Below are 25,684 nucleotides of genomic sequence, written 5' to 3'. Positions count from 1 at the left end.
TATTTACTCATTTACTGTTCCAAGAATTTTACATATATATTTACTCAACCTTCAACAACCATAAACATTATTATCCCCATTTTACAAGGGAAGAAACTGAGGCACGAGCTACCCACAGTCAATATCCTGATCAATGTGAAATGCTGCCTTCCCAGAACACGTGAGAAACTCCACGACTTGGTCGCTGGCCTGACATCACGTTGGTCGAAATCAAGGCTATAAATGTAGGAACAGTTGCACTGTTTTCCATAGAGCTGGCTTTTAAAAGCCTTTCATTTTCCCCATTTCAACCACTACCTTCTTTCATAAAATACTACAATCCTAGCAACGCTCAAGCTAAATCTGTATTTTATGTTTCTTCCAAATGTAGCCACACGAAATAAGTAAAATGGCCTCTGAGCTCCCCACCTCAGCTAAGACTTCAAATGTGAAACTGAGTCTTCTGTATCCCACTCTGAATAGTCAGTTAACTAATCTATTCGGCATCCCTTTTTCATATATCTATTAGTTCATGAACACGTCCAGGCTTTTTCTTTTCTTTTTTTTTTTTTTTCAATGACTTACTTTATTCCTAGAGCAGTCCATTCGAATCCAGTTTTTGGTGCATTTCTACTTCTAAAAAGGTACCAGGAAAGCATATCTATTAACCATTAATCTGAAGAGGAAAATTCACCAGATTTTTTTTTTTAAAGAAAAACACTAGTGTCCTCACTGAAACAGTTATTTCTTAAACTATCCACATTAAACTGAAAAAAGTTACATAACATCTTCCCCTTCCTCTGGTTTTCATTTCCAAATTCAGTTTGAAGGTTCAGGTGCTATTTGTTTTCCTTTTACTAACAACTACAAGGAAAACTAAGAAATAGACATTTTTTGGCTTCAACTTGTTATTCATTCAGGGGGTCTGCTCATTCCTTCACTTTGGCCTCCTCTGCCTGCCACCCTCCATCTTCCTCCAGACACTCATGAGGGTGTATCTGGATACAGGCTGTGAACACAGGGTGACAGCATCCCCAGGGATTTGCAGAAGATGGTGCTAGTATCAATTCTCACTCCATACATATGTATGTGAGGTCCTACTATAAAAAGGAAACCATTTCATAGTCAAGTAGAAGATGAAGAGGTAGAAAACTACCAGAAAAAACAACAACAAGCTAAACATTTTATTTTCCCCAGCCTCCTCATTGCTGCCAAGTGAATCACTTTTTTCATCATGTACTCATTCCCTCAGTCAAGGTCCTACTGAAGATGCCACCTCAGAGCTCTCAGACCCTCCTTTCAGCCCCTCACCTTCGGTCCTTCACCTCCTTATTTGGAATTCCCTATTCCTCTCCAGAGTGTACCCTGAACCTTTGCTTTCTGTCTCAGCATCTGTCACAGTTCATGAGCACACACTTATAATGATTTGTGTATGGTCTGTTTTCCCCACTAGACTGGAAGCTTCCTGAAGCAAATGACGGTTTTGTTCACCAGACTATCTTCAGGGCTACAGGAGAGAGCTTGGTCCAAAAAGAGAGTCAATTAAAAAGGTCCCAAATGAATAGATGAGAAACTAAGAAAATCAAATCCTACACTGGCTCCACCCACACCCTCAGGGGTGTAGGTGTGTGTGTGTGTGTGTGTGCGCGCGCGTGTGTGTGTGTGTGTGTGTGTGTCTAGGAGGGGAAAGATGGAGAGAAGTATGTAAACAAATATGTAAAAGCAAAGACTTAATCTCCCTTCCCCCAACCTGAGATACAAATCTGGCTGGAAAGGAACCACCAAGAAATTCTCCAGGATTATCTCATCCCGCTGTTCCTTTATTCCTTATATATAGATGTTTATACTGTTAATATTTTACTCAGTATGGCACTTAATCTGTACTTTCCTCTTGGTACTTAACACTTTCTGTTTTCTTTCATAATCATGTGCCCGTCTTATTTACTCTGCAAACTTCCTGGGAACAGGAGAAGGAGGGTGAGGGGAAATAAGGTGTATGCAAATCAATCTAAACCTTACTTCCTGGAGCTTCATTTTTAAAGTACATGTATAAGGCTTATCTTTGCATTTGTAACTGATATAACTAGGCAGAGATTAGAGAAGTATATTAATCAAAGATGCTTTGTAAGTCTCTTAAGGTAATACATATCCCCACCTAGATCAAACGTGCAGAAAGAGAAGGTACATTTCTACTGAATTTTACCACACTCTTCAATGGTAGTTTAATGGCCACATGAAAGGCACATAATAGCTGTTTATTTCTAGAATGACTGACAACCTTCATCTTCATACAAATATCTGTATAGAAATTTCTAGTGTGCCATGAAAAGTAACACAAAATAGAGGTCCTCTAGCAACAGGGAGAAAGCCTTTTCCAGAAGGATAACCTCTATGTTTTTCTCTTTTTTTCCTGTTCCATTATGGTTCATTACAAGATACTGAATATAGTTCCCTGTGCTACACAGTGGGGCCTTGTTGTTTATCCATTCTATATATAATATTACAGTTTGCATCTGCTAATCCCAAACTCCCAATCCAACCTCCCTGCCCCCCCCCTTCTCCCTTGGCAACCACAGTCCATTCTCTATGTCTGTGAGTCTGTTTCTGACCTCTCTGTTTTTCTTCAAACCAATATTCAATGGGCCACATTATTTCTTTTTTTTTTTTTCCTAATTTAACCTTGTGATTTATTTAGTTATATGTTCCTCTTCATTTCCCCAACCAGAACCAGGGATCATTATTCTCTCTGGAGTACTTCTCTGCAGTACTAATGGCCTCCCAAGTACCCATCACATGCCTCTGCTGGTTAGGGTGACAAGAGAGCCGCTTGGGTGCCCTGCCCGTGTCATGGCTTCCCACAGATCAGGCAGAAATAGTGATTCCTTATAGCTCACCATCAAATCTGAGCTTCACTATTCTGTGCTCAGGCATCTACCGTTAGGTTAGTTCTGGCCAGTGTGAGTAGGTATATATTATCTGTGAATCAGCACCACTATGAAAGCAGATACTTGTGATTAGGTTAAATCCCACAATATAGGAAATCAAAACCTAAGAGGAATCAAGTTTAAATAAATAAATGCCAGGGCCTTTTTAACTCATACTCTGTCACTGTACCAGGGAGAGTCATCAATTCAGGTAATGACGCTTCCCCCAGAAGCTGAGGCCCCATTGTCATTGCCCTTATTCATTTCTTTTTTCGAGCCATCTGCAGCAGACCTATTTTCTAAGCCCTACAAAAGACAGTCAACTCATAATTATATCTTTTCAGTGGACAGAGATTTAGCTGCATAAATCCCCCTCAAACCTCATCAGACTGAATTGCCTACTTTTCAATTAACGCTTTGCAAAATGCAAACTGGGAATCTCACCTCCACCCTTTGAAGGAGGTGATGGTAACCAGTGAAAATGTCCAAAAGGATGGGAGGAAGAGCAAAAAAATGCAGTCAAACAGGTTAAAAAAGAAATCTGAATCATATTTGCCTACACGCTGCCTCCTTTTACACAGAAAAAAATATTGCTCAAAAAAGTTAAATATTTACTTTTTGGCAAAAGCTTCAACTATAAAGGATATGATATGCTGTTAATTACTTAATTTGTATCTTTTAATGTGTAATAAGACAATTAAGAAAACTGAAATAATCATAGGAGTAAATTTAAGTATTGGAAAAATCCCAGCTCCCTTAATTAAATGCATTTTTTAAATAGAAAACCAAATTCTTCAACTCTTAAAGCAATCTGCCTTAACTAGCCCTGAGGTGATTCCTGAGCCACTTGTAGGAAAAAGACAGAAGAGGAAAAAGTTCAATGACCTTGTAAATTAGGGACTAAAAAGCTGTAACGGTGTGACAGTCAGTATAGTCTCAGTGCAATTACAGGAAAACATTTGTCCAGAAATTGCTTTCTTGGAAAATCACCATGAGGTAGGGGAAAAGAAGAAACAAACAAACAAACATACGGGGAAGGGAGGTTACCTATGGTAAAATACAGAATGGGAACCCAAAGGATGCGAAATACAACCTTTTCTGCCCCAGCTGCCAAGCAAACAACTTCTAAGCATCTTCAGATAAAAAGGAAAATAGTCATTTTGCACAGGGGTTAGCTGAATGTTCGAGAGTTGGATCAATGGGGAAGACTTGCTATACACCTAGCGGTGGGTGGATTTCACCAGGCTGCAGCCTCCACAGATTTTCTTTGCTGCACTGCAGAGGCGCCATCTTCTCCGTCTTAATCTTCACTCAATTCAACCCTTTCATCTGCACCCTAAAAAAAAGACCCTGAGGACCCTCTACAGCAGCCCGCGCCCCCAGGGGAGCTAAACCAGAGTGCCCAGCGCTGCCAGGGAAGAGGCCGCGCCTTCATCAGACAAACGCCTCCTTTGATGCAAGGAGGGGAGTGCTCGTGCCTCCCCACCACCAGCCACTGCCCTTCCCAGACGCACACCCCACTCTCCGCGTATTTCTCCCCAAGGACTTCACAACCGAGCACAGAATCAGCAAGCCGCGGAGGTGTTGGGAAGTGGGGGGGAAGTAGAGGGGCCTCGAGGCGCCGCCAGAGCCCCCTCCGGGACAGACGCGCAGCGCGGGGAAGGGAGTCAGGCGGCAGCCTCGGTGGCGCACAGACCAGCGCGGCTCAGCCCACCGCGCCCCGGGCTGGCGAGGGCGGGGTGTCGCGGCTTTTGTTCCCGGGGACCTTCGCCCTCACTGGGAGAATCGGAGGGTGCGAGCGAACGCCCGCAATGTCCTGGCTTGGAGAGAGGAGAGAGGCGGCTGCGGGTGTCCGACCCCTCCCATCTCTCTCAACTTAACACAAAAGGGAGACGCAGAAATGTACAAAGTTTGCCTGCGGAGGGTGTTGCGCGACCCTGCATGTTGGGGTCGCACTCGGGCGGCAGCCCCGAGCAGCCGCGAAGGGGAAGGAGGAGGAAGGAGGTCGGGCCGGGAAGGGGTGGTGGGGATGCGAAGAGAAGGTGAAACGGGGCGGAAAAGGCAAAGGGAAGCGGGGGGTGGGGGGTGCCCAGCTTCCCGAGCTGTCCCGACTCCTCCTCGCCAGGGCCCGAGAGAAAGGGAAGGGCAGCGATTAAGTGCCGGGGACAGGATCCAGGGACGCTGCGTTTTCGGTTTTCCCCACGTGCTCCCTCCCCCTATCTCTCATCTGGACGTCCCTCGCCTCCCCCCCGCCCCCGAGGCAGGAACTGAGTCAGGGTCCGAGCTCAGGACAGCCTCCTCCTCTTCTCGCCCCCGACTGGCGCGGACCCAGGGGCCCGACGCCTCGCTCGCTCCCTCTCCGCTGGCCGGAGCGCGCGTCCCCAGGGCAGGGCTGGGCTGGGCCGGGCCGGAGGCGGGGATGCGCAGGGCGCCCGCAAGCGGGGGTGTTGGGCGCGGAGAGGAGAGGGGTCCCCTCGACTGCCCCCCGGCTTCTCTGAATTAAACACTCAGAGGGAGCGGGTCCCCTCCTTCCCCCCCACCACCCCACCCCATTCCGAGGCGCGGCACCCACCTCCAGCGCCCGAGCAGTCCAGGCGGCCAGCAGGACCAGTGCCAAACCGGGTAGCATCGCGACCCTGCGCGGGGCACCGAGTGCGCTGCTGTGCGAGTGGGATCCGCCGCGCCCTTGCTCTGCCGGTGTCGCCGCCGCCGCCGCCGTCTCCTGTGGCCCCGCGCTCGCGCTGCTCCGGGTGCTCTCTCCTACCGCTGCCGAGGAAACTGACGGAGCAGCAGCGCGGCGGCGGGGCTCGGAGCCCGGCGAGTCAGCTGATCCGGCCCAGCCCGCTCGGCACCCGAGAGAGACCCCTAGCGGAGCCGCCGGGGAGCTGCGCCCGCTCGGCCGGGAGGGGCCCGCGCCCCCGGCGCCCACAGGTGCAGCGACCCCGGCTCCCCCGGTTCCCCGAGCGCCTCCCCGGCCGCCGGCCGCCTGAGCCCCGCGAGCAGTAGGAGGGAGAGTCTGGGGCCGAGAGAGGGATGGCGGAGGATCAGGGAAAGGTGAGTTCTAGGACGTCTGGGATGCAGAAAAGTCTAGAGCGCTCCGCGCTGGTACCCGTGAGCTTGACTCATCCGACCCCGCAGGCCTCTCGGGGGTATCGTATAAAGGGCTGCTGCTGGGGTGCGTTTTTATCCGCATTTCGCTTTTTGTCTCGGTTTGAAGAGGTGAGGGAGGCGTTTCTGCAAGAGAATGAGAACAAGACAAGCTTAAAGGAAATAGGATTTCTTTGCTTGTAAAGGGAGCAAAAGCCTCCTTTTTTTCCCGTCAAAAGCAACCACGAGCAACCTGGAATTTCTATCTTTAGACCGAACCGAAGGAGAAAGGCGCCGGACCTGGAGATGAAGAAGCAGCGACCTATTTACTTCTCCTTGAAAGAAGGTTTTTTTTAAAAAAAAACTTTTTTGGTTTTTTTTTTTTTGTTTTTGTTTTGAGAAGGGGACGGCCATCTGAGTTTTTGTTGTTGTTTTTAATCAGGCAGGGATGTAACATCATCTGAGATGTGGGTGAAGTGAAAGTTAGGAGGGGAAGGGTCTGGAAAGATGATTCCCATTAGACCCCCATACCTCAGAACTTTTGACCTCAAACTCTGTCCTTGTTCTTCCTCGTGTCTGTCCTAAATTACAGAAATCAGCCTTATGGGAAGCCGCTTTCTCCTAGGTTAAACACAAGCCATCCAACGCCGGGTTAGTATCCAGTGAGTCTAGAATGGGCTAGAACTGCCCAGATACCTCTGCTCTTGACCCGAAGGAGCATCAGCTAATCAGTCCAAAGTGGGGCTGGTGGGAGGGAAGGAAGGCACGGACTTCAGATGTGGGATCTTGGCTCAGCCAGGAGGACGCTGGCTTCTTTCCCAAGAAATCAATATTTCTCTGCCAGCTCCCCCAGGTGTTGTCTTCTGTCTTTACTTACCAGGCATCCAAACCTGACCCGTGGATTACTTTTTCCCCTGAATGACCTCCGAATGTCCTCAACAAATAATGACAAATATTTGTTACCGCGAGTCATTTGTTTACATGCTTTATGTCATTCACTTCCCATGAACGTCAGTGAGGCCCTTACTGTGATTATTCCCATTTGTAAGTTAGGAAGCTGACACTAAGGATCTCCTCCCTAATCTGACAGCGAGTAAGTAACAAAAAGTTGGGACTGCAGGGAAGAAAAGCCCCAGTGACAGCAAAACCCAGCTGCTTCCAAACACGTTTACCCACCACTACAATTCTGTCTGTCCCAGGTTTATAGGAACAATTGAAGGCATCTGAATGCAAATAGGAGTATGACTCAAAGACGTGGAGGGAACAGGATCAGCTCCAAAATTTGCAGGGTCCAGTGCAAAACGAAAAGGTGGGACCTTTTGTTCCAAAATTAAGAATTTTAAGATGGCAACGGCAGAATGTTCAACCAAGCACAGGGCCCTCCTGAGCACGGGACCCTGTGTGACCCAACAGATTGCATGCCCATGGAACCAGGCCTGGGAGGGAGGAAGCAATTTTTAAGAGTAAGGGACTTTCACTGAGCACAAAATTCAAAAATATAGAGGTGAGGTTATAACTATGAAAATACGAGTCCTTAGATTTGGCATTTTCCCTTCCCACTGTTGAAACACGCCCCCCTCACCCATCCCTGGAAAAGACGTTCCCTAGGGGAAGAAGACTAGCTGCTGACTGTGTCAGAATGATGGACGTTCTTTACTTTTTCTCCCATTTCATCACCACTCAGAGATCCTGATGGCTTTTACTTTTCAGCCACTGTCTCTGTTCTGCGCTTTATGCTATTTCCTGCCCTGAGGTATCTTCAGGAACCTCTGAGCAGTAAATACAAGAACATCTCTAGTTAGAACTCTAAACGCTGGGACAGGGACTGACCACCCATTGGCTGGAATCTTCACAACATTCCCAGCCCAGCCTCAAATGCCTCAGCTTGGGAGACAGTCACTAGCTCTTCCAACAATGCATCCTGTCTTTGGGCTGCTCTGGTCACTAGAAAGTTCTTACCCCACTTAAAGCCCACATCCCTTTCCTTTAACCTCCCACTCAGATGTCGTTGTTGTACCTCTGTGACCAAGCCAAGCCAGTCTTTTCCGCACCACAGATCGTCACGTAAGTAAAACCATCAGTTTTCATGCTGCTTCTGCCTCAGCGTCCTGTCTCCACTTCCCTCAACAGGTGTGTAGATGGCACAATGGCACCTGTTCCTGGTTCCTTCTACACTCCTCTAAATGTGTTCCGGTTTGTGTCTTTTCACAGCACTCCAAGGGTGCTGTGGCCACTGCAGCATGGAGGAGTCTCTCGCCCACCTCAGCCTGCGGGTGAGTGTTGCGTTGGATTGGGTGGCTCACATTGGTCACATTGGCTCCCAAATCTCCCGTCTGTTTTATGCAGAGTGCTGCTGAGTTGCATCTCTGTCATCTTGTGTTTAAGGTGTTATCTGTGCCCTGCAAATATCACCGAAAGCAATCTTTTTGTTATTAAGGTATAGTAGATATGCGATATTAATGTTTCAGGTGTACAATATAGTGATTCATAATTTGTAAAGGTGGTTATACTCCATTTATAGTTATTATAAAATATTGGCTCCACCATAATTATTATAGTTATTATAAAATATTATAAATATGCCATATTATAATTATGCCATATTATAAAATATGGCATAGTTATTATAGTTATTATAAAATATGGCAACAAAATATTCCCTGTGTTGTACAATATATCCCTGTAGCTTATTTATTTTTATCTAGTAGTTTGTTCTTCTTAATGCCCTGCCCCATCTTGCCCCTCCCTCTTTCCCTCTCCCCACTGGTAACCACTAGTTTGTTCTCTTTATCTGCGAGTCTGTTTCTTTTTTGTTACATTCACTGGTTTGTTTTATTTTTTAGATTCCACATATGGGTGATATCATGCAGTATTTGTCTCTCTCTGTCTGACTTATCTCACTTAGCATAATACCCTTCAAGTCCATCCATGTTGTTGCAAATGGCAAAATTTCTTTCTTTTTTATGGCTGAGTAATATTCCATTGTGTGTATATACCACATCTTCTTTACCTATTCATCTGTTGATGGACACTTAGGTGGCTTCCATATCTTGGCAATTGTAAATAATGCTTCTATGAACGTTGGGGTGTGTGTATCTTTTTGAATTAGTGTTTTCAGTTTTTTTGGATATATACTCAGGTGTGGAATTGCTGGGTCATATGGTAGTTCTATTTTTAGTTTTTTGTGAAACCTCCGTAGTACTGTTCTCCACAGTGGCTGCACCAATTTACATTCCCGCCAACAGTGTACAAGGGTTCCATTTTCTCCACATCCTTGCCAACACTTGTTATTTGTATTCTTTTTGGTGGCAATCATTCTGACAGGTGTGAGGCAATACCTCATTGTGGTTTTAATTTGCATTTCTCTGTTAGTTAACAATGTTGAACATCTTTTCTTGTGCCTTTTGGCCATCTGCATGTCTTCTTTGGAAATGTGTCTATTCAGGTCTTCTGCCCATTTTTTAATCAGATCATTTGTTTTTTTGATGTTGAGTTGTATGAACTATTTATATGTTTTGGATATTAACCCCTTATTGGTCATATCATTCGCAAATACTTTCTCCCATTCTGTGGGTTGTCTTTTTGTTTTGTCAGTGGCTCCCTTTGCTGTGCAAAAGCCTTAAATTTAATTAGGTCCCATTGTTTATTTTTGCTTTTATTTCCTTTGCTTTAGGAGACAGATCCGAAAAAATATCGCTACAATTTATGTCAAAGAGTGTTCTACCTATGTTTTCTTCTAGGAGTTTTGCAGTTTCCACCAAAATCAGTCTTAATCTGAGCCAGAAAGTGGGCCCTGTATTAGTCTGCTAGGGTTACCATAACAAAGTATCACAGTCTGGGTGGCTTAAACAACAGAAAATTATTTTCTTGTAGTTCTGGAAGCGAGAAGTCCATGATCAAAGTGTCCATAAGGTTGATTTCCTCTGGAGGCTCTCCTTTGCTTGTAAATTCTCCCTGTGTCTTCACATGGTCTTCTCTCTGTGTGTATCTGTGTGTTAATTCCCTCTTCTAAGGATACCAGTCATATTGGATTAGGGCCCACCCTAAGGACCTCATTTTAACTTAATTACCTCTTAAGAGACCCTATCTCCAATTATAGTCATTTTCTGAGGTACTGGGGGTTAGGACTTCAATATATGAATTTGGGGCAGGGGGGAGGGGCACACAATTCATTCTATAACAGGTGCTCATTTAGAGCAGCTAGGACTTGTTCTATAATCCTGTCACTAATCTTTGACATTTATTACCAATGATCAGTGGTTCTTCTGCCCTTTTCAATTGGAAGATCATTCAGCCCAACAGAAAAAAGTAGAAATTTAGGGGACTTCCCTTGTGGTCTAGTGGTTAAGACTCTGTGCTTCCAATGCAGGGGGCACGGGTTTGATCCCTCGTTGGGGAACTAAGATCCCACATGCTACTGCAGCTCAACCATAAAAAAAAAAATTGAAGAATTCTGCTTTTTCTCCCTCCCATGCTGCATCATGATTCCCAGCAGCTACCTTAACCAAGATCATCTGGTTCTGAAAGTAAATAAAATGTTCTTTTACATTTTTCCTTAGATTTTGTTATCAAAGCCTAAGCTTATAATGACAATTAAAATCTATATTAGTTTGCCAGAGCTGCCATAGCAAAATACCACAGACTGGGTGGCTTAAGCAGCATAAATTTCTTTTCTCACAGTTCCAGAAGGTAGAAGCCCATCGAGGTGCTTGCAGGGTTGGATTCTGAGGCCTCTCTCCGTGGCTTACTTACGGCCACTCTTGCTGTGTCCCCACTGAGTTTTTCCTCTATGACCACACATGCTTGGCATCTCTTTCTATATGTCCTAATAACCTCTTCTTATAAGGACATTGGTCAGATTGGATTAGGGTTCTACTCCAATGACCTGATTTTAAGTTAAGTATCCCTTTAAAGCCCTATCCCTCATATAGTCACATTCTAAGGTACTAGGAACTAGGATTCAACATATGAATTTGGGGGGAACACAATTCAGTCAATGTCAGAACCCCTAACATTATCCTCACATTTAAGCTACTCTCCTATCTGTTCTTGAGAGTGGATTCCTGCCACCTTTTATTCACGTCCTTTTGAAACCAGCCTGCTTCCTAGGTAACCAGAGTGGTTTCTTTAGCTGCCTCCTGGTTGAATATTTGGATAACTTGGTCACTCTGGACTTCCAATAGTGTTATAAATCATGGTACCTTCTAGAGAGGTGCTTCCTTGCTGAGTATTAGCTGTGATGGCAGATACTGTGACATATTTGAGAGTTTCACATGCTTCACAACCTGTCTTCCCTTCTAGAAATTCATGCCGATTCCTCTCTGTGGACGGACCAGAAGTGGATCTTGAGTTGCATTCTCTTTCATCTCTTTTTACCTTCTCTGAGATGGAGGGAATTATATATTTCTTTATCTTGACTACAGCCTTCAATATCCACAGACATCTAAACTGTACATGGCATTCAAGCTTTTCATGATAAAATTCTTTCTCGCAATAATGGGTACAGTTTTTCACATAATAAGATTTTCTTTCTTTTTAATGAACAGACATAAAGAAAATTTTAAATGAGTAATTAACCCTTAACATACCTGTATTTAACTGCACATAGCTAACATACCTTCACCTATACAGAAGATGCAACATTTTATTTGCCCTGTTTCTTAAGTTACTGCTTCATTCATGGGTCTTTACTTCACTAGAGCACCTGTGAAGTGTTCATATATCTTCAAACAATACAACACTTTAAAAATTAGTCCTCTGCAATCACTACACAAAACTACTTAAGAGACAGCCTTCAGATTCAAATAAGAGATAGTTTAGAAATAAGTGTATTTCAGTAATAACTCTATGGAACAATAAAATTAAATGTTTAACCAGAGACCACTATTGGCAGCTGGTTTACATAACTTGTTTGAAGAATGATGGTAATTCCAAGGTTGCCGCAAGGACTCATTTAAAAGAATATTCCTATATTTTATGGAATAACAAGGAATAACAAGAGTGGAGAAAAAAGTAGGCCATACATGCCAATCCCAGAGGTAAGAAGTGAGAAAATCAATCCAGTAGCAGGGAGATTTAATGGAGACCATACAGGCATTACACCGGTTTGCTTCTTTAGAGAACTTTAGTAATAGAGCAGCAATATGCGATGGTGTAAAGGACTCAGACTTTGAGAAACCTTGACTACTACATCTCAGTTTGGGATATAGTTGTGGAACCTACCAGAGCCTTAGTTTCTGAAAATTCATCCCTTCATCAGGTTGTGTGACAAACTGAGAAGGTGGCCAGCACAGTGCTTAGTTTATAATAGAAGTCAGTTCTCTTTTCTTGAGAGAGCAGGAGTTCACCTGAGTGACCGGGACAGTCCTGACTTTGACCTTGCGTTGATCTTGCCAGGGGCTGACAGTGACTCTCAACTCAGTGTTACTTAGGTGGATCCCCAAGTAATGTGTTGCTAATAAAAGTTCCATATTTGTGAGTGATTTACTTTTTTGACACAGAAATGAGAGCAGACTCAAGGTTACTCTTTCATCAGGCTGCTCATTTGTATTCCAGTAATGTAGGATTAGGCAATATGCTAAGAATTAGGAAAAACCTTCAGCACTCCCAAGGGCATGTGCCAGGTACGTGAAAGACAGGCATCCTGTCTGCAGGTGGCACAGTGCTTGGAAAGGCTGCTTGCCAGAGGTGCTGAGAGGACTACCTGGGGCTGGCCACCTCCTGCAGGATGGAGGACCACATCATGTGATCAAGAAGAGTCACTCCCCAGAGCAGCCGCTGGAAGTCGCAGATCTCAGTAGGATTGCTGTGGCCTGTGTCACTCAACATTGGTGACAAACATTGAGGTTGAGGGCTGTTATGCTCCAAGGCAACTAGACCTCCTGGTCTCCATACATCATGCCCAGGGATTGTCCTTCATGGTTTCCTTTTTAAAGAGAGAGAAGTTCTAGAGTCTTTGATGAGTTAAGGCTGTAGCCAGAGAAGTGTTACCTAAACCAAAAATGATTGGGAAGATTCCAGGCAGATAAAACTTGAGTATTCCTGAACACATTTTGTAAATAAACAATATCCTGAATGACAAAACAAACACACAAACCAACTACCAAATAAATAAAAGCTTCACAGTCATTTGTCCCTACGTAAACACCCCAACTTTGCTATATCCAACTTTGCTATATCCCTCAATTAATATTTTCTGTCCTATGTGTAATTTATTCCAGTTAAAGTAAATATAACTCCTAGGAATAAAAGTGTTTAGTATTGGTGGATCAATCAAAATTTTTTACACTTCCACTGTGGGCGGAGTAAAAAACTGATACATTCACTCCCCTTAAAGAGCTTATGTTTATGTGAGAAAAATATCCGGGAGAATAAAAGCCATAGTGAATGGTGACTGTAGTTAACAATACTGTACTGTGTATTTGAAAGTTGCTGCGAGAGTAGATCTTAAAAGTTCTCATCACAAGAAAAAAAAAAATTGTAACTATGGTGGTGAGGGATATTAACTTATTGTGGTGATCATTTCACAATATATCCATATATCAGATCATTCTAATACACTTAAAACTAATACAATATGTCAATTATCTCAATTAAAAAAATTTTTTTAAATAGTGAAAAACATATATCAGTAAGTACAACTTGAGTGTATATATCTGAATTCATCAGAAGAAAATTAGAATCATAGACCTGTAGTATTGGAAAGGGTTAATCTGGGACATCAGGAAGAGGTTTTATTTTTTTTGCAGGGGATTTGATATCACCATAAAAAGGGAAGAAGAAGGGGCAAGAAGGAAAATGTTTTACGGAAGGGTTATGTGAATACATCAAGAGTGTTCCTGATGGGGCTGGTAAGTGGGAGTTAGCTGCGGGGAGGTGTGAATATTTGAGGAGCTTCGGAGCTTCGGTCAGGTGGGCTGGGCTTCGGGAGGCTGCTGCTCACGACAGGTTTCCTCATCAGTCGGACATATTCTAACATTTCTAGAGCAAGGTCTGTCAGTGGGGAAGTTGTAGGGTAATTTGGAGGATGAAAACGTTGGGATTGGGAAGAGTGAGAAGGGAATGCCAGATGTTCCAGGTGTGACCATAAAAAGTGTGTGAAGACATCATGGTAGGACACTTTATGACTGATAAGGCGTCAGGATTCCTGTGTGCCAAGCTGGGGACTTTACACGCAAGATCTCAGGGAATACTTGTCAGTTGTGTTGGGGTGACTCTCCATGTCACAAATGAGGAAGTGAGAGAGGTTAAATCAGCCAGAAAGGGATGGAAGAGGGAGACACCTGCTCTGTCTTACCTGGACATCACTGATGATGGGTTTTTTTTTAATGAGGGAAATAATAAATTAGATTCTTTGTGTGTTTGTTTGTATTTAGAGATCAGAAGTACATACAGTAAGAAGTACCTGAAGTGTGACAAATAAAAACAAGGGAAGGCGAGTGAGAGATGAACACTGGAGATGTGACTGTGGTTGTTTTATGTGATAATTGATGATTTATCCCCAGCCAATGAGCCGTTGATGATTCAGATGAAGTTAGAAAAAGAAGATACGTTTTTGTGTTTACTTATAAGAACCAAATGGGCACTTGGAGGTTTACTGTTTGTGAGATGAACCCTAGATACGCCTGTAAATACAGTGTGAGAAAGAAGTGAGCTATTTTTCTATCTCGAGATTATTTTCCAATACAGAAATGCATTGGAATAGTCCTTTCTGAAAAATGAAGAGTAGTATCACCTAGCACAATTTCCTAACTGTGTACCGTGCAACCCTAGTACAGCAGCATGTTACTATTTGTTGTGTTCATACAGGAAAAGAGTCTGTAATCAAATAAGTTTGAGAAATAAGCGGTTAAGTAAAATGAAGCAAATCTTTTCTTTAGAATGCCTACAACCGTTTACAATGCTGCTTTGCATTTTGAATTTTAAAGAGGGTAGCTCCTAATGCTGAATCCCCCCCCCACCCCCAAACCCCGCTTTTGTTTTGTTTGCTGCGTCGACTCCTGGTACCAGTGTTGCACAAAGCAAGCTTTAGGGAACTCTGCTTTGAAGGCATTCTAATAGACTCTTCAGATTTTTTTTTTATTTATACCCTTGCAGAAATGAAGGTTTATAGTGTACATTTTCGCCAAAGCAGATGGGTCCTTTCCCCTGAAAGATGTTTCCACGCATGACCTTGAAGATAAATTAATAAAGGGAAAAAAAGTAGAAATATTAGGCTGACAGACGTTTTAAAGTAGGGCATAACAGATGCCATAAAAAGCATTCCGAAAGTTTAAAGTAGGAGTTAAAATGTGTGTTATATGGAAGATACCGGATTAGAGTCTTTGAATATTTATAATACAAATGTGCAAGTATATGACCAGCTTCTTCCCAGTTTGGGAGAGCAATGGGACAGAATCCAATTCACATGTGAGACTGCTTCTCTGTAAATTTTCTTACGTGAAAAGGAGGAAGTATTGCTAAGTTTACAAAGATAAGGTTCAGGATAAGACTTGAGTTGACTGCACTGCCTTTAATCTTTCATGATAGGGGCCCTTAAGAAGTGTCTAGGACCTCTATGCAGATGGGTGAAGAATTCCAGGAAGGAGAGTTGAAGGAGACAAGTACTGGATTAATTTTAAGAAGCTTTTGCTGAAACTTCTCATACAGTATACATGGAAAGCAAAGGCATAAGGAGATACAGAACTCTCTGGGTCAAAAAAATAAATCTGAACTTCCATAGTTTTTCTCTGTTAGTCTTTACTGAAAAATTCATTTACCATTAATGGTGTCAAGGGGCCCTGTCAGCCCTCATTATTGTACCAAAAAGAATAAGGAAAAGGCTTAGGGAGCCCGGTCTGAAAAGGAATGTTGTCATTTCTGTTTTTCAACTCTCAGTAAAAACAGGTTCTGTTATCTAAACCTCATGGGACCGAGGGTCCAAGTAATCCACCTTGTTCTGGTGAGTTTGTGAAGCCCGGGAAGAGATACTGATGAAATAAATAGGGAAACCAGGCAGGCCTGCTTTCTTTCACAGAGGAAGAGTAAAATAAGATGGAAATAAACGGGGACAATGGTGAAAACACAGATCTTGGTCTCAGATAATTCTAGAGTTGGAGCATCTACCCAGGATTAAATCTTGGAGAATATAAAAGTTGGTACTAATTTTGGGCCTACATAAGAAAACAGGTCACAGATTTGCTTAAAGTCCATTGTACCATTTCAGTCCCAACTACTTGGAAGCTACTGGGAATTTTTTTTTTTTTTTTAATTTATTTTTGGCTGTGTTGGGTCTTCGTTTCTGTGCGAGGGCTTTCTCCAGTTGTGGCAAGCGGGGGCCACTCTTCATCGCGATGCGCGGGCCTCTCACTATCGCGGCCTCTCTTGTTGTGGAGCACAGGCTCCAGACGCGCAGGCTCAGTAGTTGTGGCTCACGGGCCCAGTTGCTCCGCGGCATGTGGGATCTTCCCAGACCAGGGCTCTAACCCGTGTCCCCTGCATTGGCAGGCAGACTCTCAACCACTGTGCCACCAGGGAAGCCCGCTACTGGGAATTTTTAAAAAACATCAGATTCGGTCAACATTGCTTGGTACTTTTCCACCGAAATGTCTAAACAGCCCTCAAAGCCATATGCAGGCCATGCCTAGCAGAAGGTAGACCAAGATGTCAGAAACGGAGCTGGAATAACTCGTCTTTACTGCTGCCTTATTAGTCTCAGTTCAACACCTAGGAAACATCCACAAGGGATGCTTTTCAGTCAAGATGAAGCAGCTCAGGCAAGCACAGCAATGCGCATTCACTCACAGGCTTACTTCTGTTTGGAATTAGTCTCCAGTGATAATCGTTCCATGTATGACTGAGTCTCCAGGAACCACAGCACAGCACACCCCAGTGCTTTATTAGTCCCTTGGGAGTGAGAAGCAGTTTTCTGTATAAGTAGCAGTTTCATCCCGATTTTTCAAGATTGGAGCTCCCTCACCTTTCACACCCTTGAAGAGAAGATGTTGGATGACTGGCCTAGAGGAACTTGTTCTCTCATTTCTGAATTCCTCTGGTAAGAAAGAATTTGATTCAACATGATTTTCCTTCCATCCAAACGAGCCAGGGTACCTCCTCCCCATCCCATGATACCCTGTGACCGTCTTTCATCACAACCCTCTTCCGGTTTCTATGAGTTGAAAAAGAACCCAGAATTACAGTGTTTAGAACAGAAGGGATGTAGTACTCATGTAGGCCAAGCCTTTATTTATTTATTTATTTATTTCAATATGCAAATTATACTTTTATTTTTTATTTTTTAAATTTTTATTTTAAATATTGGACTATAGTCTGTTTACACAGTTGTGTTAGTTTCAGGTGTACAGCAAAGTGATTCAGTTATACATATACATACATCTATTCTTTTTCAAATTCTTTTCCCATTTAGGTTATTACAGGATACTGAGCAGAGTTCCCTGTGCTATACAGCAGGTCCTTGTTAGTTATCTATTTTAAATATAGTAGTGTGTATATGTCGGTCCCAAACTCCTAATTTATACCTCCCCCCACCTTTCCCCTTTGGTAACCATAAGTTTGTTTTCTATGTCTGTGGGTGTATTTCTGTTTTGTAAATAAGTTCATTCGTATCATTTTTTTTAGATTCCCCACATAAGAGATATCATATGGTATTTGTCTTGCTCTGTCTGACTTACTTCACTTAGTATGGTAATCTCCAGGTCCATCCATGTTGCTGCACATGGCATTATTTTGTTCTTTTTAATGGCTGAGTAATATTCCATTGTGTATATGTACCCAAGCCTTCAATTTAGTGAGGACTTACCGGTGACCCAGAGAAGTGAAGTATCTTGCCTACAGTCCTGTGACAATTTATTGGCAAAGCTTGGCCCTCGTCTCCCTGATTTCCCATTCTCATTTTATCTTGTGATACTTCCCAGACCTGGCAATCTCACCAGACCAGAGTCACGAAAACAGTGGGGCACTGAGACCAGCCATACTTTGTGAAGTGGTGATGTTTTTCCTCATCTAAAGTTGATTTATCTTTCTAGAATCTTAGAATTGGAACCCAACTTAAAAATCGCCTGTTTGATCCGCTCGTGAACGCAGGTATCTTGCCTGCAATATTCTTGAGGTAGTTACTTGGTTTCTGCTTCCTTATTTTCTATGATTGGGAGCCATCTTCTGGAAGCATAAACGTTTCACTGGAATTTTTTTTGTTGTTATATTGAGCTAAAATTTACCTTTTCTTCAGTTCTATCCGTTGGTCCCAACTTGGCCAAGTGGAGGAATGCGAAATGCGAAGAGTGAGTTCGGGGTCATCCACAGGACACTCCTTCAGAAGTTTTAGCTCATTTATCCCCAGTGTTCCCTTAGGCCTCTCTTCTCTTTTCTAATCTAAACATTTGATTTTCTGAACAGTGGCTTATAGGATATCATTGCCAGATCCCTCATGATGCTGAACTTTGGAGGTATTCCTTTCTGCACATGAATATATTTTATTTATTGATTCATTCAGCAAATATTTAATGAGTACCTATTAAGTGGAGGGAGATCAAAGAAAAACAAGCAGGTAAATAAGAAAATATGTAGTGTGGTAAATAATGATACAGGCTATGGAGACAAATTAAGCAGAATCAAGGGGAGATGGAGAATCTGTGTGTAGTTAGGAGGTCTGAGGCTTGGTATAGGAATGACCTCGCTGATAAGGTGACGTTCATGTGCACATACAAAGGAATTGAGAGAAGAGGAGGACTTGCAGCTGTTTCGGGGCAAGAGGATTCAAGCCTGAAGAATAGCTCCTGAAGCAGGAATAAGCCTGACTGTTTGAAGGCAGCAGGATGACTCTTGAGGCCCTAGTGTAGGGAATGAGGGAGGATAGTGGTAGGAGGTGAGGTCGCAGAGGTTGTTACAGGCTGAATTGTGTCCCTGCTCCCTAAAAATTCATATTATGAAGTCCTAACCCCCAGTACCTCTGAATATGACTGTATACGGAGATAGGGTCTTTAAAGAGGTAATTAAGTTAAAATGAAGTTTTTAGGGTGGGCCCTAGTCCTATATGACTGATATCTTTATATAAAGAGGAGGTTAGGACACGGACGCACACAGATGGAAGACCATGTGAGGACACGAGGAGAAGGTGGCCATCTAGAAGCCAAGGAGACAAGCCTCGGAAGAAACCAACCCTGGGGACACTTTGATCTTGGACTTCTAGCCTCCGGAACTGTGAGAAAATAAATTTCTGTTGTTTAAGCCACCCAGTCTGTGGTACTTTGTTATGGCAGCCCTAGCATACTAATACAGAGGTGTAAAGGGCCAGATAATGTAGGACCTTGAAAGCCATTGTACGTACTCTGAGTGCAATAGGAGCCAATTTGAGGCTTTGCAGAGAGTAAGAGCGTGATTTGTCTCCTGTTTTAAAGGGATCACTCTGGCTTCTGTATTGAAAGTTGTCTATAGCGAGGCAAGGGCAGAAGAAGGGAAGTCAGTTAGGAGGTTATTGCAAAAATTTATATGAGGGTGGGAGGTGGTAATTTGAGAGAAGTTTTGGAATATATTTTGAAGTTCGAGCCAAGCTGATTTTCTCATGGATTGCGTTTGTGATGTGAAAGAGGAAAGACTCGAGGATGACCCAAAGCTTTTGTCCAAAGCAATGGGAAGAATGGGGTTAACGTGCACAGAGATAGGAAAGACTGTAGGAGTAGCAAGTTTTATAGGGAGGACAGGTGTTAGTGGGGAGGACCAGGAGTTTAATTTTGGACACATTAAATATAAGGTATTTAGAGTAAATACGGCACCAAGTGTTGGTGGAATAGGGCTGACAACTAGAATTATGAACAAAAGCAGGGGTCTTTTGCAGGAGAAACTGACCTGAGAGTGTGCTATTGCTTGCTCAGCCAGAGCAAGAATTTAAAAGCTCCCTTTTCAGGCAGACAGCCTGAGTGGTCCCAGACCCAGGGGAACTCTGTCATCGTGCAGGCCATTAGGGCAGGATTTTAAACAGGAGTGTCACATCGCTGTTCCACACTGGAACACCAGATTGTGTTGTCTTTATCAGACAGTCCATTCTCTCCTTCTGTATTCCCTCTCTTATACTGGTTTTATGTATTTCTCTCCACCACACTAGACTTCGAGGACACAAATTGGTGAATAGAGCACAGATCTTGTAAATCACACATGTACCTTACACCTGGCTCTGTCAGTTCCCACATAGTGACACCATGGCCATTAGCTAAGCTCTGTCCCATATCTTCCTCTGTAAAATGAGGTAATACAACCTACTTCCTGGGGTTATGGTGAGGCTTAGAGATGACGTGTGCTAAGCGCTTGGCACATAATGGGCATGCAATAAATGCCAGTTTGGTACTGAAACTATGGGTGTGGCTTAGACAGGGACTTCTATATGGTTCGGCTGGTTATACACAACAGCAAAAAAGAAGAGCTCACCGTGCAGTAGCGAGCTAAAACAGGCTGAGTGTTAATGAGCTGTGACTGGGGCCTTGGAAATTGGCTGGGTAGAAACGAAGTCCTTAATATGGAACATCTTCAGCAAATGCCTGAAATGAAATGGATCTTGTTAACATACTGGGAGTATTCTTATGGGCAGCCTTTAGTCTGAGATGCTTTCAGCATTCTCTCTCTGTCTCCCTCCCCCCGCCTTCATTTTTAAACAGCTTTACTGAGGCATAATTCACATGTCATACAATTCACCCCAAAACATAAGTGAAGTGTACAATTCAGTGGATATTAGACTATTTACAGATACGTGCAGCTATCATCACAGTCAATTCATCACCTCTAAAAGAAACCCCACAGTCTTTAGCTGTCACATCCCCTGCACTTCCTCCCCATGCCCTAAACAGCTGCTAATCTGTCTCTATAGATTTCCCTGTTCTGGACATTTCATACGACTGGAATCATATAATATGTGGTCTTATGTAGCTAGCTTCATTCATTTAGCATAATGTTTTCAAGGTTTATCTATGTGGTAGCATGTATCAGTACTGTATGGCCAAATAATATTCCATTGTATATATACGTACTACATTTCATCGATGTCTCGGTTGGTGGACATTTGGGTTGTCTCCTGTCTTTTGGCCATTATGAATACTGCTGCTATGAACAGTCATGTATATTTTTTGTATGTGTGCAGACACATGTTTTTATTTCTCTTAAGTATATACTTAGGAGTAGAATTGCTGGATTTCAGCCTCCTCTTGATACTTATCACTGGGAAGGTTAAGAGTTAGTGATTCTACCATCATCTCCCTGAAACACTTTCCTGTGACAGTCCTAAATTTTCTGCATTTTATTCACTTAGTTAATAATTACTGAGAAATTACTGCAAGTCAGGTAACACTTTAGGCACCAGGCAACTTTGGTGGGCTCTTTGGGTTCTAGACTCTTCAAGATCTAAGTGGAATCTGACAGTAGGTAATTACTTTTATCCGTAGCAAATGTAATTGAAGACTACCTTATGCAGGAAAGCAAAAATAGCACTTAACCTGCATCTTTCTTTTTTATTTTATTTTATTTTATTTTATTTATGGCTGTGTTGGGTCTTCGTTTCTCTGCGAGGACTTTCTCTAGTTGCGGCAAGTGGGGGCCACTCTTCATCGCCGTGCGCAGGCCTCTCACTATGGCGGCCTCTCTTGTTGCGGAGCACAGGCTCCAGACGCGCAAGCTCAGTAATTGTGGCTCACGGGCCCAGTTGCTTCGCGGCATGTGGGATCCTCCCAGACCAGGGCTCGAACCCGTGTCCCCTGCATTGGCAGGCAGATTCTCAACCACTGTGCCACCAGGGAAGCCCTGCATCTTTCTTGATTATCTAAATAAACATCATCATTTCTTAGCTCCTCTTATAAACACTGTCCATAACCTCTTATAGAAGCTGGTTGTTCACACTGCTTATTTATACATTGATATTTGTATTCATTAATCTCCTCATCCATTCATTCCATACAAATTTAGTAAGCGCCTACACTCAATCATTGTACTATACTTAGTTGATATAAAGATGAGACACACACTGCTCTTTGGAGAGAAATGTACAAAAATAGGTTGTTGTAATACACTGTGGTATTGATGAGAAGTTCCTAACCCATTTTGGGGTTCCTGGGGAAGGCTTTCCTGAAAGGTGAAAACGTACAGCATGGATATAGAGACAGGCCAGGGTAAGGTGGGGAACTTTCCAGGAAGAGGGAACAGTGTAAGGAGATACATAAATAAGAAATATCATGGTACAAGTAGTTTAGTATTGCTGGATCATGAAGTGCATCTGAGATAAAGAATCTTCACAGGGAAAATATAATTACTTAATATGTAGCCTGCCAGTGGGAATGAATGATTATGCAATAATTTACAACTGCCCGCTAAATAGCTGTGTGACATAAGATAAGCCATTAACATCTCTGTGCCTCATTTGTCATCAAATGTTGAGTGGGGAACAGATTTCACGAATATCTCCTTTCTAAAGTGACACGTAAATTGCTAAAAAGAAAGTCTTAAAGAACATTCTAATGTTGTCCCAAATACAGCCAAGTCCTGGAAAGATAGAACTATACGAGATAAAGGAGGTATGTCATAGATAAGATTCCAGATTAAACAGATTGAAGAACTCTGCAAAAAGGACACAGATGAATTTCAGACCTGGCTTGGTGCCCCAGTTGTGCTGACTGCCTATAGAAGAAAATTCCCAAGCCCCAAATTCAAGTCTGCACTTCTCCTTCCCAAACTCCACCCTCCATGATTCCTGAAAAGGGCACAACTATTATCTGACCTCAAATCCTCTCCTGATACTTGTTTTGGAATTTTTGATGCATCTCTGCAGGTTGTGGATTGTGAGCCTGTGTAGCTATCCCATAGTATTCACGGTACTCATTTCTTCACGAAGTGGTTGCTGTGTCCTCCTGTGAAATGTGGCTATTCCTAGGTCTTCAAGATGATATATGGGGCTCTGTCAGGGCCTGCGTCACATTTTATTCTTGTATGTATTGCTAGCAGTGGTCACTGGTTCCCCTTTTCCTTTTTGAAAGCTATACATTGTTGTCTTTGACCTTCATGTTGTCTTTGACCTTCATTTGCTGCTTCTAGCTCAAGGCAGCCATACAACAAGCCAATAGAAGAGAAAGAGCCTGACACTCCAAGTGCCACAGCAACCCTTTAAGTTGGGTCTGTGCCAGCCTCCAGAGCCTTTGCCCTCATACTTTACTCCATACTGATAAAGCAGCAAGGGAGACCAGGGGGTAACCTTGGTGCCCATATGTAAGTGTCCCCAAACACAGGCTGTAAATGTACAGAAGCACAAGAAGGAAGGAGAAGGGCTGTTGCCAATTCTTCCATCCAGTTGGTCCACCTGAGAGGTAGTCTAGTCTTGCTTCTTTAATAGTCAATCCTGTGAAAGAGGAACAAGCAATCTGTGGCATGGAAAATGAACAGGGAAGAAGGCATCATGAAACCTGCAAGACATTATATGTAAGGGGCATAGAAAGAAGAAATGGAGACACACTGTGCTATTAGAGAACAGGTGTCAATTAAGTAACTAAAGTCTATGGTTTCCAAGTTGCTGTAAGATCATATAGTGCTCCTTGCTTCTTGGGAAGGGCCATTGCTAAAGTGGGTCCATTGCCATTAATGAAGGGAGACCTTACCCTGGGGAAAGGAAAACTCCCGCCTGTGCTGGTAAATCTGCTGTTGACTTACGTGGCACAGAAGCTTCTGGAATTACTACCATTTGTGACATAAAAATTTGAGTCATTTTAATTTTTTTCTTTTATGAAATAAAAATTTGCATAATCTAATGAAATTTGCACAGTAGCTATCATTCATGGAATGCAATTTCCAGCACTGAATTCCTAGGATAGACTGCATTTGGAATTTAAGGTTTTATTACAAGCACCACTTAAGCTTTCTGTTTTCATCCGCTTTGTAATTTTTTAGTTGTCCAGTGGTGGGCTACCAAATCACTGCAGTTTTATTCAGTAAAATGTCTACATATTGAAAACATAGTTCATGTATGTATTACTAAGACAATGAAACAGCCACCAAGCCATAGGAAGTTCTTCTTCTTTTTTTTTTTTTTTTTGGTCAAATTAAATATCAGGAAAAAACCCTCTGGGAGGCTTACATGCCCACACCCAGCTACTATGTGTGTTAGCTGCTAAAAGCCACAGCTGCTCCATTTGATAAAGAATTGACCTCCATAGATGGGACCCACCTTCCTGGACGTTGCCTGGAGGGAAACACCCTTCACCCCCAACCAGGAGCAGCACACACCTACTTGACCGATAAGGAAATATGAACGTCCTGCTCCTTTGCCTCAAGGTGGGACAATGTTTATGGTGTCACTCTTGTTCCAAAACTATGGGATCAGGCTGAGACTAGACTTCAGCTGAAACCACATCTTTGCTTTGCTTTCCCCCTGTGTCCTATCCTGCTTCCTTCACTTCCTTACAAGTTTCTTCTGAAACACTCCCTCAAAGAATCAGTAACATAAGGATCCTTATCTCAGGCTCAGCCTCTTGGAAACTCAAACGAAGACTATGTGAAAATGCTCACTAGTCCCAAAGTAGGATAACTATTGAACAATGTTAAAATAAAGTGATATAAACCATTTTCAGAAAAAGGACAGTTACAAAGTAATAAAGGATATCCATTTAAATATATAAAAATATGCATTGATGTTTGGAAATTTTGACATGCAATGACAGAGTAATGTGAAAATTGTATGCAATTATTGACATGCAAGTAATAGAAACATAGAAAGTCAAAGGTTAGCCATAGATGACTCTTGTCGAGAACAAATGTGTATGTCCATGAACCTGTATTTAATGGCCATGACCTTGTCAGCTACATCCGGTTTGACATGTACAGAAAGATGTGTGATAATGGGATTGATGAATTCATTAGCATTATGAATCACTCAAAAACAGAATCTTTAACACATTTTATTAAGGATTGACTAAAAACTGTTGGTTTGGAGAGGACGAAGATTACAAATGTTTTAAATTGGTTTCCCAAAGGGCAAGGAAATTGAAGCAATCTTTTTACCCTAAATGATCAGGGATGGAATACACATCTCCCTTATGGTGTTGTGCTTGGGTGGCCAGTATGGCCAGAGGAGTTTATGTCAGTCCAGAAAAGTACGATACTGGGAAATGAGCAGAAAGGGAAATGCCGAATGCTGAGCCAGGCACTGGACAAGAAGTTCTGTTCTGATTTTTCAAAAGAAAAATATGATAGATTTGAGATTGAGGATCATTCATTGATTGATTCAACCAATATTTAGAGAGCACCTCTTCGGTGCTGGGGTTCTGTGGTTACAGACATGAAAAGGCAGAAATGAGCTCCCAAGCCAAGTTTGCTGTATTGTAATCATTCCTGGTCTGACTTCCATGCTTTTTGCAAATGATTTCTGGAGTTTACAGGCTCGTTCTACATTTGTGTGGTTTCCTAGGGCTTTCAAATATTTAACCATGTCTAAGCTTTTCCCAATTGCCTTAAACGCTTCAGTTAATTCACATTCCAAAATTGTCATAGGGAAAAATGGATCTCTCTCCCCGTGCCCCTAAAAAGCCCCAACCCTACAATTATGATAATTTAATGGTGAATAGTGTTCATTAAATATTCTGTATCTTAATTGTTTTTCCCAGAGAAAATGAAAATGCTACTTATATCTCTGGGAGTCTTATGCTGAGTATTGGCATCCAAGTTGTAAAATTCTT

The 25,684-nt window shown here is 42.7% G+C and overlaps 2 protein-coding genes across 17 annotated transcripts in view; one reads left to right on the top strand and one right to left on the bottom strand.

Annotated features, from left to right (window-relative positions):
* APP (amyloid beta precursor protein) overlaps positions 1-5,682 on the bottom strand; it is a 274,620-nt gene extending 268,938 nt beyond the window's left edge. For 4 of the 7 annotated variants that reach the window (XM_082391920.1, XM_082391921.1, XM_082391922.1 and 1 more), the window contains exon 1: positions 5,476-5,682. In XM_082391920.1, coding sequence (XP_082248046.1) covers positions 5,476-5,532 — 57 coding nt within the window. In that variant the 5' untranslated portion in view covers positions 5,533-5,682. The remainder of the gene's footprint in view (positions 1-5,475) is intronic. The other 3 variants (XM_082391917.1, XM_082391918.1, XM_082391919.1) reach the window with 1 other exon arrangement.
* Positions 5,683-5,821: 139 nt separating this feature from the next.
* LOC309628709 (uncharacterized protein) overlaps positions 5,822-25,684 on the top strand; it is a 309,465-nt gene continuing 289,602 nt past the window's right edge. For 3 of the 10 annotated variants that reach the window (XR_014244645.1, XM_082392004.1, XM_082392002.1), the window contains exons 1-4: positions 5,844-5,957; positions 7,190-7,299; positions 7,993-8,054; positions 8,202-8,263. Coding sequence is in view for 4 of the 10 variants with exons in the window: in XM_082392004.1 (XP_082248130.1) it covers positions 7,232-7,299; positions 7,993-8,054; positions 8,202-8,263 (192 nt within the window). In the remaining 6 variants the exon portion in view is untranslated. Of the gene's footprint in view, positions 5,958-7,189; positions 7,300-7,992; positions 8,055-8,120; positions 8,264-11,291; positions 13,729-25,684 lie in introns of those variants that run through there. The other 7 variants (XR_014244640.1, XR_014244642.1, XR_014244643.1 and 4 more) reach the window with 5 other exon arrangements.

Source organism: Balaenoptera borealis (assembly GCF_965194805.1).
Source record: "Balaenoptera borealis genome assembly, chromosome: 5".
NCBI classification, from domain to species: domain Eukaryota; kingdom Metazoa; phylum Chordata; class Mammalia; order Artiodactyla; family Balaenopteridae; genus Balaenoptera; species Balaenoptera borealis.
The sequence above is the reverse complement of the archived record's forward strand: the minus strand, read 5'-3'. Positions and strand labels throughout refer to the sequence as shown.